The sequence below is a fragment of the Sinohyriopsis cumingii genome, chromosome 15 (assembly GCF_028554795.1).
Source record: "Sinohyriopsis cumingii isolate HCF-2022 chromosome 15, ASM2855479v2, whole genome shotgun sequence".
In the NCBI taxonomy this organism is placed as follows: Eukaryota; Metazoa; Mollusca; class Bivalvia; order Unionida; family Unionidae; genus Sinohyriopsis; species Sinohyriopsis cumingii.
The window spans coordinates 59,709,296-59,726,493 of NC_142975.1; the positions used below are offsets into that span (position 1 = coordinate 59,709,296).

Sequence of the window (17,198 nt, forward strand, 5' to 3'; positions counted from 1 at the left end):
ATGGGGATCAATTCTAACAAGTCATAAAAGTGAACAACATTGAGGGGAGTGAATTTAAAGAACTAAATTCCAACCCATCTAAGGATAGTTCAGTAAAGAAATGTAACACAAGATTTATAAGTGCTTTGATTGTTGCTGATTATTATTTATTAACAGCTACTTTTGCAAATACGTCTATGTTTTTTATTGCTGGAGTCTTGCCATTATAAGGGTGGAATTTCTGAAACGTCGCTTGCGGTGCCTTGACTGCGGCGGGAGTCCCTGGCAAGATGAAAGCTTCCAATCTCATCTTGTCTAATGAGTGACTTCTGTAGACGTTCTGAGGCAAGAGCGGTATTTACTTTGTTTTGGAAATAATAAATGATTGAAGACTTATTAATCTCAGCAGTTTGGGAAATCAAGACTGATTCGTCCCGAGCACTGATCAAGCCTTGCCGTGTTCAAGTTTGTGAATCACATTTCCCAGCAGACTGAAAGGAGGAAAAATATAACCATAAAGCTTTGTTTAACTTGGCAGAAAAGCATCCACAGAAGGTATCATTATTGTTAATAGGTCCATTAGCTAGGTCTTATGTGACCTGTTTAGGCTCGAATAAACAGTAACACAAGAAAAAGTGAAAACAACAAGCTTTGAAAAATATAACAAATAGCTTATTTCCTTGGAAAAATATTGGAAAAATGAAAAAAATATGAGAACTTACGGTTTCCAGAATCAAATTAAAAAATAATAAAACAATAATCCACGAATAAAATTTTTGAAATCCTTATATTGAAATGTTCCAATGATTCCAAGTTCGAGTTTCGACAAAGAATCCAAGATGGAAGACGACGACGTATGCTGTAGCCTGTACTGTGTTGACGTCTACCGTTCCTTGTAGAAATATAATAATTAATCCTCTGGTCTTGGAAATCCAAATAAAATTTTCAATAAAAGTCCTTGTTTAAGAGTTCTGTATGAATACAATAATATTTCCATGGAAACGAATTAATCTTTTAGAGTCCAAGTAATCAGAAGAAGAATTAACATATAACTCAAAAACTAAAAATTAAATACTTCAATACTGGTCACAACAGGAAGATTACAACTTGACATCAAGTGTTTAAAGGCCCGGACTCTGATCTCTCTCTCTCTCTATCTTTCTCTCTCTCTCTCTCTCTCTCTCTCTCTCTCTCTCTCTCTCTCTCTAAACATCACTATTAATACTAACTATTTCGCTATTTCGGAAACGCCTAATTGCGAAATAGAGGATCACATGATCATGCTTACATGTAAAAGTCACATAGCTCCTGTATGTCCTTGATAAGAACCAATAATTTTACTCCGAGAAAATGTTGTTTACTTGACCCTGAATCAAGGTCAGGAACTAAGTCAAAAATAGAAACAAGTGTTTTTATTATTAGGTGTTTATGGAAAAATTCAGGTCAAACTGAACTTTCAGGAAAATATCAAATTCCTTTGAAACAAAATTATATTACATTGACATCTAAAGAAAATAAAAAGATTCCAAAACTCACAAGCAATCAAATCAAATCAAACACAAATTAAATCAAATATAAATTAAATCAAATATATGTAACAAAGGTTGAAATTTATTGAAGCATCACTTTAATAAGTGTATTAGATAAACTATACAGCGGTGTTCTACACACAGTATATATACACAGCATGAACAAACCTTTTTCTTGCTACTGTTATTTCTTTTTTCAATTTCGTTTTCTGTTCAGAAGGCTAATTTCTATCTTGGTTACATTTCTTATCAAGTAGGACTGGCATACTTTATCACTACAAACATTTAATGTTACTGTGTCTACGTTACAGCAGATTTACCCCCCTACAATAATAAATAGATCAGCTAGAGATAAGAAACGTCGCGAAGGCCGTTTAGCCAAATGAGATATGCAAATTATACCTGAGGATGCGTGCAAGATACTTTATAAGGAGTCGAAGATTAGACGGATTAATTAGACAGCTTAATTGGTAAACTAGAGAACTACCATTGATAAACTTTGTTACAATATGCTTATGATGGATAGTTTTAGGAGGATCTGGAATACATGGATGAACACATTAAACAAAACCAAGCAAACGAACAAGAAAAGAGTCTATTATTCGGTTAATTTCCGCAATCAGAATTTTAATGTTGAGGTCTACATTAATTTTGTTGTTATTTTTCTGCTGCTGTTACTGTAGTTAGTGAGTTAACAGCTCTTAGGCAATATATTTGTAACTAGCTGTAATATTGTATTTTACATGCTGAGTAAGGTTCCAAAAAATCCATGCAGAGTGCTGACAATAAGAGCACTGCATAGGCGTTGTATTTAGGTATTGGAAACAGTAATTAACTTAATGTCGGTACTTTGTTCTAACATGCTGTTATTATAACTGCTAAATATTGCAAAATAGTTACAAAAATAATTTCATTTTTAGGTGATCACCTTTTCACTGTTATTAATTGAAGGGCAAGTTTACAAAATATCACCTCACGGTCTATAGACTCTGCTTCTGGGACGGAGGGGGTACTCAGATCAAGACAGCACCACTTACTACTCCCAAAGGAAGGTCAAAATGTATTGATCTTTATCTTCACTGCGCGATTGTCCGTTAGTCTGCGTGCTCTGCTCTCGTGAGTTCGGCTTGTTCCGTATATGATCTACACACATCGACTGTGTCATGCTGTTGTGAGTTGCACATTTAATTTTTCGTATTGTTCGCATACGATTTTATTTTACAACTGACTTCATGGTAAGTGTTTGTTCATACACCTTTGTCACACTACTGTAAGTTAGCAGTACAATTTAAATTAGTCACATGTTGGTGTTCTTCTTGTTTCCCATTATGGGATAGTTAATATCCATATATATGTTTTATGTAGTGACTTATCTATATACAGCAATGTGGTTTTTCATTTATTTTGAAAAGAAAATCTATTCAAATAAGACTTGAACTGCACACTTTAACATCCGAAATCTTAGAGTTCTTCTATTAGATTACAGACCTCGTCTGCTAACATTCAGATTTCCTTCGTCCTGACCGACAATATTTGTCTGCTTTGCAGTGCTCTGCCCTTTCGCATTACACAAGCAATATCTCTTTAATACATTTTACTCCAGTAATAGCTCCGTACGCTTCCAACTAAAGGTCTCACTGGATAGTTTCTTATTTTGACAACCCACCCCTAACGTTTAAGGTAGAATGCATGAACCTAATTATCACAAGCCTAGCATTTATAAATTCACACATAAGCTAAATCTGTAATCTGGTTTAGATTTACTTTGAGTTAGACTTGGAAATGGGTTGGCTTGTTGGTGACTGCCTGTCATAGTTAGATGAGCATCGGAGATCAAATGCGTAACTTGGGCTGCAAATGAGCAGCCGACTTGGCTTACGTATTTACGTGTGTCTGCTACAGAGGTAAATATCTAAAAATCTAGATGGTTGAGGGGTGATGAAAAGTATGCTAATTTGTTATAGTACTAGTGAACGTTATTCATGCATAAGGCACATACTGATTCTTTTAGCTGCATTGTCACAGGAAAATATTTAAAATAGTTATATCTTTTCAAAAATGAATGTAAAATTTAGGGGTTGGTGGCAGTGTTGATTCAGTACAAAAACCACCAGTTGCATCAGCAATTAACCTGATTACTGCAGTCAAAATCTCAGATGTATGCTTTCTACAAAAATCATTAGTTTGTTTTTATTTGTAACTTCAGTGTAAAAATTTTCTGTAAATGGTGGGGGTGTGATTTGGATTTTTAACGTAGCTTTTAACACTTTTTCAGTCATATCGCTACGATGTCTGCAGTGTGGTAGTTTATAGTGATGTCTAGCACTGGGGCATCATGCCGCAGACATGTAGCATGATGTCCCACCCAGTCACATTATCCTGACACCTGGCCGACCAGCCATAACACTAACCTCTTAATGCTGTGCGCCAAGCGAGGCAGCTGTTAGTACCATTTTTATAAGTCTTTGGTATGACTCGGCCGGGGATCGAACCCACGACCTCCCGCATCCGAGGTGGACGCTCGAACCACTAAGCCACCGGAGCGGTTCTGTAATTGGTCATTGTTGGATGAAAATTCAGCAGAACAACTGTCCAGTGAGAGCTTAAGAACCAGTGTCATTTTTTTTTCGGTCTTGTCAAATGTCAGTCACTGTGCCAAAAATCATTTCCTTATTACCTCCATATCTTGAATCTGACATAGTTAGGTATTTCGAACATACACTTCATATAGATTTGATAGCACTTAATCATAGTAGAAGAAAGGAGTTAACTCAACAGTTTTAATATTACCAGGTATTGCTCCTGATCCATTCTCCTACTGAACAACAAAAGCCTTATAAGTTTCATGCAAGGTGGTTTAATTGTAGGATTTCGCATACGTATTCAGTTTATCAACATTTTCTGTACATACTTAGTATATTTTCCTAATTTTATGATGATTGCCTTAATTTAATGCTCTTACATCCATATCTACTCATGATCTAATGTTTCAATACATAAATTTCATCTTATTTACAGAAATTTAAGTTATAATGACCTATATATAAGAAGTTCAGGGTTTTATTTTCTTGTAGGTATCAAGGTGTATGGGAGCATTCCTGCCGAAGTGATATTGCTAACAGCAGGACAACATCATACATTTATGGGGAGTCAGACACACCTATTGTTGTGGAGCTTTCACAGGAACAAATATATCTGCACCAGTTTCATTGAAGTTTTTGGTGAGTTATGTTAAATGGATGTCCCTTTTTACATTGTGTTTTTTCTCCTCCCCTTTTTTCTTTGCCTGATTTTCTATTTGCTTTAGATTCGATTCTATGCAGGTGACAATCACTAGCAAAACAAACTTCTAAATAGCAGCAACGTCAACAACATTATGTGCCAGCCAGTATGAAAATGATTTAAAGGTGACCTTCTTAGTGTTCTTAAAATACATTATCCATGCATATTGTTTTATCAACAGATGGGATGATTCTGGGTATAGAATTTCATTGTTTAAGTTTCCCAACTGATGTGGTTTAGTTTACAAAGATTGGTCCATAAATTTGATGTTACCTGATGAGTTGCCTCCTTTCAGTCTACCTTGGATTTCTATATTCTATAATAGATTTGACCTTCTTCATGAAATCAGTGAGAGAGTTCTGGTCAGTTTATATATGCAGTGCATCGTTATTATTCTTTCAAGTACTTAGCATGTACATTCTGCAGTTATTTTACAAGAAATTCAGCTTGGCTTCTTTTACATCTTTTATTCACTACTATTTCAGATAGCATCAAGAGTTGTATTATTTGTGCTGTCAGATGTTTCTGATATCACCAGGCACTAACAAGACAGGGTGTATTAGATATGAAAAATGATGAAACTGACATAGTATAAGGAAATTGTATGTTTCAGAGGGGAAAGTAATACATGAAGTATGAAGCTGTCTCATAGCTGTTGCTCTGTTTGATAGCTTTTGGTCATCAATAAATTCAATAAATCATAGGAAACAAAAAATTTGAATTTTAAACTTCTTAAGGTTGCGTTTTATTTAGAATTGGCCAAAGTTATGAAAGTAAGAAGATATTCCTTTAATCAGACTGCTATTTGAATTCTTAAGGTCTCACTCGATAGTTTCATATTTTGACACCCCCTAATTTTTAAGGTAGAAGGCATGAACCTAATTATCACAAGACTAGCATTTATAAATTCACACACAAGTTAAATCTGTAATGTGGTTTAGATTGACTTTGAGTTAGGCTTGTAAATGGGTTGGCTTGTTGGTGACTGCCTGCCACAATTAGACGAGCATTGGATATCAAATGCGTAACTCGGGCTGCAAATGAGCAGCCAACATGGCTTACGTATTTACGTGTGTCTGCTACAGAGGTAAATATCTAAAAATCTAGATGGTTGAGGGGTGATGAAAAGTATGCTAATTTGTTATAGTACTAGTGAACTTTATTCATGCATAAGGCACATACTGATTCTTTTAGCTGCCTTGCCAATGGAAAATATTCAAAAAAGCTATTTCTTGTCAAAAATGAATGTACAATTTAGGGGTTGGTGGCAGTGTTGGTTAACCAGCAGTTGCATCAGGAATTTACCTGGTTACTGCAGTCAAAATCTCACATGTATTCTTTCTACAAAACTCATTTATTTGTATCTTCAGTGTAAAATTATTCTCATTTTTCTGTAATTGGTCATTATTGGATGAAAATTCACCAAACTGTCCAGTGAGACCTTAAGAACCTGTGTCATTTCTTCAGTCTTGTCAAATGTCATTCACTGTGCCATACATCATTTCCTTATTACCTCCATATCTTGAATCTGACATAGTTAGGTATTCCAAACATACACTTCATATAGATTTGATAGCACTTAATCATAGTAGAAGAAGGGAAGTAACTCAACAGTTTTAATATGACCAGGTATTGCTCCTGATCCATTCTCGTAATGAACAACAAAAGCTATCCTATCTGTACACAAGCTGAAATTTACATACGGTACAGATTTTCACTCGTTCGTATTTGAACTACCTCAGATGTTTATGCGATTTTACAGTCAATAACAAATACCGCCCATTTTTATCCATCGGCCTTGCATCTGTCGTGTCTAAGACAAAGAGAAGCAGATCAGTATTGACATTGGAACTCAACATTTTAACACAGGTAGAAAAGCATTATTTCACAGAATATAGATATATTGGATCTTATATGTGTGCTCTTTTTGAATGAAAAGTGTAATACAAGTTGGATAATTTGTAATGTTTGCTAGTTGTGGCGGGCAAAGTTTAAAATTCATCTACCAAGCTTAACGAATTTAATTTTAAGTTAACACAAGATACGACTTTATTTATTAAACGATTTAAATTTAAACCGGCTGCTAGACCCTTCGGCTTCTTATCTCCCCTATCTGTTTAGGCCAAGTTAATATACACGTATACCTATTAACATAGAGAAATCATTGGGTTAAGAAATTAGAGAGGGTTCATTTTACGAAACTAATGCTTGATGTCCTAAGGTTTCCTGAATGCTATACATCATAACCTCTGTTCCTAGATATGTGCCAATTACTCGGATTGAGACATCTTCCCAACACCGGCCCTCCATTATCAACAATTCTGTTATCCCTTTTCAATATTAACAGGTCATATTCCTTTAACTACTTCCTACTTCTACTGATTCCGCCGCCAGGAAATATAGTGCCTATATTCAAACTTTCCTCGAGAATTGATCACTGAAATGATGAGACTATATGGGTAAATTTGAGAAACAAGCAAAACGATGACATATTGCATTCATTGATACAGGTTTGGATAAATTGGTATTGCATTCTATTAAAATTCCTATCATAGTTTTGTTAATGTCTTAGAAGCCACATATACTTAGACAAGGAGTATCCAGCCCACGGGCTGCATGCGGCCATGTCTTTCACCTTGTGCAGCCAACGACCAGTAGACCGTCATTTTGAAAACTTGCATTTTAATTAATATGCAAAAGTAGTGATAAGGAACTGTTCTTGCTCATACTGCCCATGTTTTGGTTGAGAGCCACAAAAAGTTAGATGCTCTTGCTTAGATCATGGATATATACATGCATACATTCCTGCTTAGATCGACAGGATTGTGGACACTGATATTTATTTATTGAATCATTTCACTTCAGAAAGTCCTTCTTTCATTGTAATAACGATATAATTTCTGAATTCAATTTTACTGTGGGTTTGACCAAAAGGCGGATCTAATCCATCAGCATGTGCAGGATACCGCATTCACCTCCAACTGACAGTCGACAAGGAAAAGGTGACTAATAACTTCCTCAAATTAGCGTCCAAGGGAAATGTTACGAGAGAGAGAGAGAGAGAGAGAGAGAGAGAGAGAGCACACTGCGCGTTTTGATATTGTTAAATTGTTATCTAAAGTGACTACCTTGGTCAAGAATTAAATATAATGAAACGGTTAAAAATAACTTTTTGAGCTGGATGGTGTTTAGATAAGTCTGCATATATATTTTTAATATGCTCAAGACCGATAAGCAGGAAGAAGGGGTTGTTTTACTTACTGTTAATTCATATATAAACATTTGCATTTTTATGTAATTTTTCTGCCCAAACGTGCCACAGCCAGATAAACAGTGGCTGTTGGGGTTTTGACAAATGGTATAACCCGACTCTCGGGCCCTTCTAACCTACGATCAGTTTCCTCCTGTTCTAGAAGTGAAGTGTCAATCGGGCTCATTTGCCTGAGAAACTTCGATCGCACTGATCAAATGTGGCATTTTATTTTGAAGTTGTTGAAAGACTAATAAAGTATTAATATGTATCCCCATGTACCCTTACGAAGATTGTCTACTTTCCATAATTCTATTGAGAGGTGTAAACTTTATGTACAAAGCAAAGCATGTGACCTATGAATGGGGAACAGATTGTCTAATTTATCAATAATTTGTCATCACTTGACTTTATAATCGGTATACATCAATATGATATCATTTTGGTTAGTAGGTAAATTTCTACGGAATTCGCCACACGCCGTTGTTGGCGATAGTAATACTGTCTTGTATGTAGCTTGTCCCAGACTTTGTTTACGGATTTCGCGCATTTCTACAAATTGCCGAAACATAGTCAATAGGCGAATTCTTTCCAAGAAGTGCCCTGACTTTAAAGTAAATAAACGTTATTCTAACAACAAGTCATATCATCTCTTTATAGTGATCCCGTACTTATTTCTGTTCCATTTGCACGATTTATAGCTTGTTCCTTTGGCACATTGATTTCCTTTATCATCATAGCGATATTTCTTGGACTCAATACGTACACCTTTGTTCGTCTTTTTGAAACGTGAGAGGTTAAAATATCTAAGTACAGCATCAAACACGTCTGCAGACGAATATCAGGTACACAAAAGGTATGAATGACTCCAGAAATCGGAATGAAAATGAATGCTTAACATTTTACCTTATATACACCGTATATTACGAACGTACTTCGCAATAGACCCAATGTGACAGCATAAAGTACTGCTTTTGATAAATTAAGTATATTCATGTGACCTCACACAGCCAACGGAAAACCACATAATTTTCTCGAAACTTCCATACCTATTCAGTTACCGAGAAACTACGTCATAGGCGCCATTTTAAGTCTTATAATTACGATTATTATTCCTAATTGTCAACACGTACGTAATAATCTATTTATAAATCCTACGCAAGTTGCGTTCTTAACAGATTCAAATTACGTCCACAATTTATAACAACAAAAAAATAGTCTATACACATTACATCCATGAATAAGAATTATAAAAATCAAATAAATCATATACAGTAGAACCTGTCTTGAAAGACCACCCCTTCTGCCAACAGTTACTTTACTGACCTTTCTAACCATAAGCTACCTATGGTTAGAAAGGTCAGGAAAGTAACTGTTGCATAAAGCAAAAGTGTTAAGGTGCTAATGTTGTTTATCAATACCTTACACATACATTTAGCAAATCAGGTATGATACAAATAATCGGAAATGCTTTTATTAGTGTATAACTCACGAATGTGCTTATACGTTTCCACAAGAGCCTTGCAAAGATGTTGGCATTCTATAAATCTAATTCTTCTTATGCAGTAAGTCGCGTATTTTGGGAGAAATATTTAAATCCATTTTACCACTGAGTGAAGTGGTTTTCAAATCTCAGTTACATATAAAACTCTTAAAGTTAAAGTAGCATGGCAAGTAAAAAGAGGCAATAACAATGAAAGTAACATGATATACTAGGATCCCAATTCCAATGTGGCATAACGAAATGATTGTTTCTACAATGGTAGATATATACTTCTATGAATATTTAAACACATATTTATTGAAGGCAAATCGTAGAAATCGCTGGCTCTTCCTACATAATCATCAATGCTCATTCTGATCGTAACTTGAGAATGACGTTCTTTTTTTGTCCTGTTCGATTAAATAAAACACGGAATTATATTGCAATATTACCGTTGATTGGTTGAAACTTTTACTTTCAGCACTTTACATTGACTGTGGAAAAAGGACGTGAAGTTAGAGTGAAACTATTTTTGTGGCTGCCAGCATTAGTTTGCATATTTTTTCTACTATGTGTGTTTTTGGTGTTAGTCAATAATTAAGACAATCTTAAAGAAATATTTATTTTTATTCAAAAAAAGGTGTGATAGAATTATAGTAAAAAAATATAAGATTATATGTATCTGTTTTTTACTGTCCTTTTTATATGCAACTTTACAAAAGATGTACAACTTAAAAAGGAAATAGTTTAACTGTGAATGAATGTATATAATGTAAAGTATAGCTTTATCAGCAGATATTCAAGCTAGAAGTAAGGCTTCTAAAATCTTCAAGCTTCCAAGTCATGTATTCTGGTAAAAAAAACTTGTGGAGGAGAGAACTGCCATGGCTTTAGATTGGTAAGAATATTATTCATTGATAATTTTATTAGTATGCATGGATCGCGCTGCTGAAATGTATCATTTGTCCGAGATTTTTCCGTATGGCGGTGGAGTCATTTTGCCAATATATCCTCTTAAAAAATGACCATCTTTGATGATTCTGGCTTTTTCTATTTTATAAGCATTTTGGGCTATCTTCATTCTGCTTACAACGGGTGCTTGTCTTCGAAGTGTATTTGTGGTCCTTCGGCGGGCACATGAATATCCTATACTATTAGTGTAGATACGCTGGATTTAGTGAATATGTATGAGTATTCAATTGCAGACTGATATTATGAATCAAGCAGTATATGGCATGATAATTTGATCCCCGGTTTCACTTGTCAAGGATCGACATTTTAGATACATTTATGGCAATTGAAAAAGATTTGTTTACGTATCCTGATTTATTCGGCAATGTAATTGCTGATGAGCTGGATGCATATATTGACACCCAAAAACTGAGAAAAACACACAATGAAAGTCAAGTAAAATATCACAGTAGTATGTCCATCAATTAGTTCATAGTGAATGATCAAGTTCTTTGTGACATTTGATAGCTACTAAACAGCTGAGACAATTCCGATCGGTGATATCATCAATGCTGAATGTTAGTGTAGTGATGCAAAAGCAATGAGTGGAAAAGATTTGTTATTATTATTTAGTCTGTTTTATTTAGATCACATATCTGAATGGAGTCGAGCTTAGGGATGTCCCGAACGAATGTTGTTTAGTACGTTGTCTACATTCCAAGTATTTAATCAATGATATTTACAATACTTATTTTTCTCAGTGGAGTACATATTTACCAGCTCCTACTCGTCAAAACCAGATTGGAAACTTTCTTCAAAGTTAGTACAGGCCTATTGTGATGTACCAATACGACCGCTAAATAAAGCTTGAATTCAACCATACTATAAATGGAATGACAATTCAGCAGCCTTTGTGATGGCTCGATACACGTGCCAGTCGCAATCACCAGATATGGAGATATTTTGTTAACATGTGACATCACTTGGCAAACAATGATTATAGACATTTGTCGGAGGTACCTCATGTACAGTTAATATAGTGTATAATGGTTCTTGTCTTATTTAAATGTTTGCTTTTTTCAGATACGGTAACAGAGGAGAGTGGATCTTGCCATATGCCCGCATCCATTTCGGGCGTTTGCGCAAATTGAGTTGCAAACTGTTTCTAGATTTGTATTCTGGTGCACAGCTAATTGAAGAGACTGCGTATCAAATGACCAGAAAGAAATACGTGATGAGAGATCGTGATAGTGGTTTATATCTTCAAAAAGCTGTATAAACGTATCAAATTAGAAGCATGGAAACAGAATCCCTGAATTGGTTCAGATTTGCAAAATGCTTAGTTACAGTAGGAACTGACGTCCTCCACAGACTGCTGAAGTTCAATATTCAGACATGTTGTTTCAGTGAATATCATAAAGTGTGGCTGGATAAAGTCAACGTCCATGGTCGGTCTAATGATCTGAAGCTGTTGTGGGATTCATTTGACCAGCAATATAGGGGACTTGATGCTTCAAGTCAGCAGGTTCTTCAATCGCTCCTTGTCAAATGGAAAAGCAATTGTGGGCAAACAAAGATGGAAATAAGACAACAACTTTCAGTTCTGAAAGAATGGGAAGATGAATTACACGATTTTATGGCTAACAATACAAGCCAGCAGAATACAATAAATAAATGGTCTAGTGAAATACAAAGCCTTGCCGCATTGAATGCTTCCCTATGGTCGTTAATAAAACAATGGACTAAGGACTTTATCAACCTTTGTCAAGTGAATCAACTTGAGCTTGTGCGTCTCACAGAACGGCATCATGAACACGCAAACAGGTTTTTGGCAGATTTCCTAAAAGAGCTTGAATTTTGCATCAGACAATTGCCCGGGGAATTTGATACGGTTTTAAAGATATTTCAACAAAAGGAAGTGAAATTATTTCATGTTCTGCAAACAGAAGCACATGCCTTTTTTATTTCTTGGCAGCCAAAGATCGATCAGCTTTTAGATATGTGGATTACATTCACTGTGAGTAGTCCACATCAGCAGACCTTACACAATTTGGTGACAGATGTTAAGAACATTCTACCTAGGGTACACCAAATGTGCCAAACAGAGTTACAAAACATATCTCTAACATGGCACTCAGATCTAAAAAAAATGTTGTCGGAATGGAACAGTCAGTTGCTGCAAGTCGGTGCATCCACCGATGATTTGCAGGATCTAGTAAAGACATGGTACAGTGATCTTCAGGCGTTTCCTCTTGCATCTGATCAACAGATACGAGATTTTTTTGACACAAAGAGACATGATTTGCACAAATTGAAGTCACGCCAAATTATTACTAATCCACAATGGTCATTGTTGTATCCCACTCATGGTCACACTGATCTACAAACCTTAGATATAACGATTTTGTCCACTCTACACAGAAATGTTTTTCCAATCTGTCCACCTGAATATGGTTGGAGTGGTCAAGTATTTGAAACAGACCATTCATTGGGAGCAGATTTGATGAGACTGAGAAATTTTAGAAATGATTACTTTGGACATATTTCTGTTCCCACTCTGACAACCTGTGAGTTTGAGAAGCTGTGGACGATATTGGAGGCCAGTCTACAAAGACTTTCAACAGCTCTTGATGACGAATTCAAAGAAAATGTCAACCAGAAAATAGCTCAGTTAAAATCCTGTCCGTTTGATTCTACTGAAAACATAAAACTTCAACTTGAGCTCACGAAGCATATCCAAGGTGATATATTAGATTCAGTGGGAGAATGTCGCATTGATATCCAGACCATGCACAAGGAAGTTAAAAATTTGCCTCAAAAGGAGGCTTTCAAGGTGCAGATTGAGCCGATAAAAGGTAGTACCTCCTTTTAATTGTTCTAATATTTTCAAATGTGGTGTTTTAAATATGTTCCGAAGTTCGATGACAACTTATTTTAGTAATGCAAAAGTTTATAGACTTGTCAAGTTTATTTTTATTTAAATAAAGTCTTTCACATTAGATATTTGCAATGTTACTTGAAGTATGTGGTTGGTTTAAGTTGCTGTCACTTTCAACATTGATGGAAGTTTAACAAGGGAAGAAGTACCAATTCAAAAATACATTTATGAAATAAAATGATTTGAATCTCAATTTTGATTGAAATATCTAAAAACCACCATTTCGGAAAGCATATAGTCATGTTTATTCTCCCCTACTTGTGACGGAAGGAAGGAACAAGAGAATATATATCCAAGAATTATTGTTATGCAAAACATGGCAACACAAGACATTAAATCTACTAAGAGGACAAACAGTGTTATCCCAACACTGAACGGAGTTTTAAATTGCTATTAACTTGCAAGCAAATATGTATATCTAGAATCTATTTATGTAGTAGTACCATAAATCCCTTTCTTTTGGACTTTTATGAATTTGTCATTATCATGTTGGACTGAAAGTGAAAAGTTATATTTTGCTTTCAAATGGTAAAGTAAATGGTACTTAACCTGAATCTGTTACATATGACAATGATTTAGGTAGCTTTGTTGATTATATGATGTCCTGGTCCAACCAATTTGAAACATTCTCTGAACAATAATATAAGAAAATAACAATTCTGAAAGGTTAGAAGTTTAGTGTTTAAAATGAAAGTTTACTATACAGATATATTTCCACATTTTCTGTACTCTGTTGGGAGAACACTGTAATTCTTCTTTCATGTAGAAACTACACAGCTAAAAGAAAAGAGCAGGCATGATTGTTTTAAATGTTAAAGATAGTTTAACATTATCCCCATCTCTTCTCAAACTCTTTTTGGATGGATGTCAGTTAACGCAACATTATGTTTAATAATTTTGTGCCAGAGTAGCTTACTGCTTTTTATTTTGTACGGAAGAATGGCACAAGCGATATATGGTCAAGTTAAATCAGTTATTTATATATACTAAAACTTTCGACAGAGTATTTTAATAACTTTTGTGTTACGCCAGTGTATTATTATAAAACAAGTTGTAGCTTATGGTAAATAAATACCTAATGTCACATATTTTAAGAATTTGTACATCTGCAAATATTTTAATTTGTTAATGTCGTATTGGTGAATATGTGTACATGGCATCTTTGAAATATATCTGTGTTAACAGTGTTACCCGTGTATAAGTTATATGAACTTCTGTTATGTTTGTATTCTTTATACAATAGATGTTAACCTTGTAGATTTGTTTACTAATTACATGTATAATGTTTTAGTGGCAGGACCATGATAGAAACCGCATAACAGACAACTGTTTTGTGTTATCCACTGATTTTCTAGATAATAACATTGATCGAAATTTAGTCATGGTCTTGCTCCTTAAAACTAACGGTCAAAATTCATTTTAAAAATTTATTCAAAATGCATAATGCATTGAAATAAGATTGATAATTGTCATTATATATGTTTTTATTCAGCCAAATTTGAGTCGAAATACGAAATTCTGTAAAAAGTGGAGTATGATTCCTTCAGCAGTTTATAAAATTTGTAGAATGATTGATTAGTTCATACGTTACCAAATGGTATAAATGGAGAAGCAAACACACTATATACAGATTACTTATTTTTATTATTTATATGTTAGCTGCTTTGACAAAGTGCTATAAATTACAATCGCAGAGGGAGTTAAGAATACTGTTGATACCAATTATTGTGAATTATAACAATAAAATTTGTTTGTTCCTGACAAACAGCAAGCTTCCATAATAACGTTTTCACTGAGTTTCCTTACATGTTTGTCTTTGATCTAGTGCGTTCTTAAATGATAGCCTTAACAATACGGCATATTGTATCAAAATGTACTAGCAATCTAATCTTAATAATACAGTCTTGGATCGTCTGACATATTTGTTCATTTTCTTACAGAAAGGATGGAGCGTATGGAGAAATCGATAATTAAAGTTGAAAAATATATATCAAGTAAGCTTACAACTTTTCATAAAAAAATACTACTATATTTTCGTGCGATCTATTTTACACAAAACGTAGCCAGGAGAAAATATTGTCGAGGGGTTATATACAGAAGAGGGCAGAATAAGCTGAGATCATATTCAGCTCAGGATATTGTTATCAGTGACATATGGAATACTAATGTCAAACTCAACATATTTTCCTTCACCGCTGATTGACTGTGGTTTCACTGTGCAGTAAATAGAAGCATTAGAAATCGTCAATTTGTTTTAATAACCAGGTTCAAACTTTTTGGGATTTGGATTAGATTATTATTGCTTAATAAAAGTCTCCTTGGAATGACAAGTAAATAAAAAATACAGCTTTCATCGGTTTTTAAAACTTTACTCGTCATCAATTGAAAAGAAATACATTTGCTACAATGCACAATTTGATGATGTGCACCTTGCAGGAAAATCCTTGCACACGTGCAACTTATTAAGCAAAACAATATACATGCAAAAAATTTAACAGCATATCTTAGATTTTCCCTTTAATGCGTATTATCTCTGACATATATATATATATATATATATATATATATATATATATATATATATATATATATATATATATATATATATATATATATATATATATATAATTGTCTAAGGAAGATATAAGATATATACCTATGTAGCGTTTTTGCAAAAATTATATATTTTACTACCATTGATAATATACAGAATATAAAAGCTACATAAAATGACTTTACCCTTTGTGTAAAAATTAATAAACATCGGGAAAGGACATACACATTGTTAGGTCCGGACAGCGTGTGTTGCTCGCTACATTAAAACACAACGAGAGTGAATATTCTTTATGTCTACACGATTCCACTGTATGGGTCATTTATCAGCACTGACGACATGTAATATGTATAAGAGTTACACTATCATAGGATGGGACAGACTAGTATAAAGTTGTATCACTTAAGCTGAATTAATGTGTCTTCGGCAAAAAATGGATAATTGTCTCAATCAGTTTAATGTCAAATACAAATATATAACAGTTGAAATTGTCGGTTGTAAAATTAGTCGCATAATCTGACTCCTTCTTACACCTGTACACTGTGAATCTCTCATGTTGAATGTAGACTGTATTGCAATGTAGTCCTGTACCGTTAGTCACCGGAGAGAAATTATACAATGCTAGTGGGATGCATACAAAATATTATTAGTACCAAACTTAAGGTATACTATAATGTATGCAAGAGTGAGATGAAGAGTGCGATTGTAATTAATAAGAATATGTGAGAATTTACTAAGCAACTTGGGAAACACTTCAAGAATATATTTCCGAATTAGTCGGCGGAATTTAATATTCACATATAATTACATAAATAAAACATCAAATTTAGTTCCAAGTTTCAGTGAATTAAATATTTTAATCACACAGTTGATTTATTTAACACAACATGATAACTAATTATAACGAAATCCCAAAATATTTAGAAACTTAAGGAGTAAATAGAACTGCCGTTGTTTCCTCAGAGGGTTAAATAAACAATAGAAACTCGGAGAATATTAAAGTTGAGACATTATTTATTATACGTCATTGTACAAAGAAGTGTACGTTTATGATAAAAATGCAGAAAATACAGATAATCATGCATGTATATTACAGTAAATGTATACATTTAATATGAAGGAAGTACAGTATACAAAATTATTAGGAAGGTAGGAATATTATTTTCATTTTAATTTTTCCTGTAATTGGCACACAATTCTCAAACTGTCTCGACTGAGCAATGTCCAAGAGA

At 34.1% G+C, this 17,198-nt stretch overlaps 1 protein-coding gene across 1 annotated transcript in view; it reads left to right on the plus strand.

The window, feature by feature from the left end:
* LOC149781886 (uncharacterized) overlaps positions 1-17,198 on the plus strand; it is a 42,338-nt gene that overhangs the window by 9,572 nt on the left and 15,568 nt on the right. The window contains exons 2-4 of the mRNA XM_089935024.1: positions 4,583-4,729; positions 11,558-13,329; positions 15,353-15,406. Coding sequence (XP_089791150.1) covers positions 11,772-13,329; positions 15,353-15,406 — 1,612 coding nt within the window. The 5' untranslated portion in view covers positions 4,583-4,729; positions 11,558-11,771. The remainder of the gene's footprint in view (positions 1-4,582; positions 4,730-11,557; positions 13,330-15,352; positions 15,407-17,198) is intronic.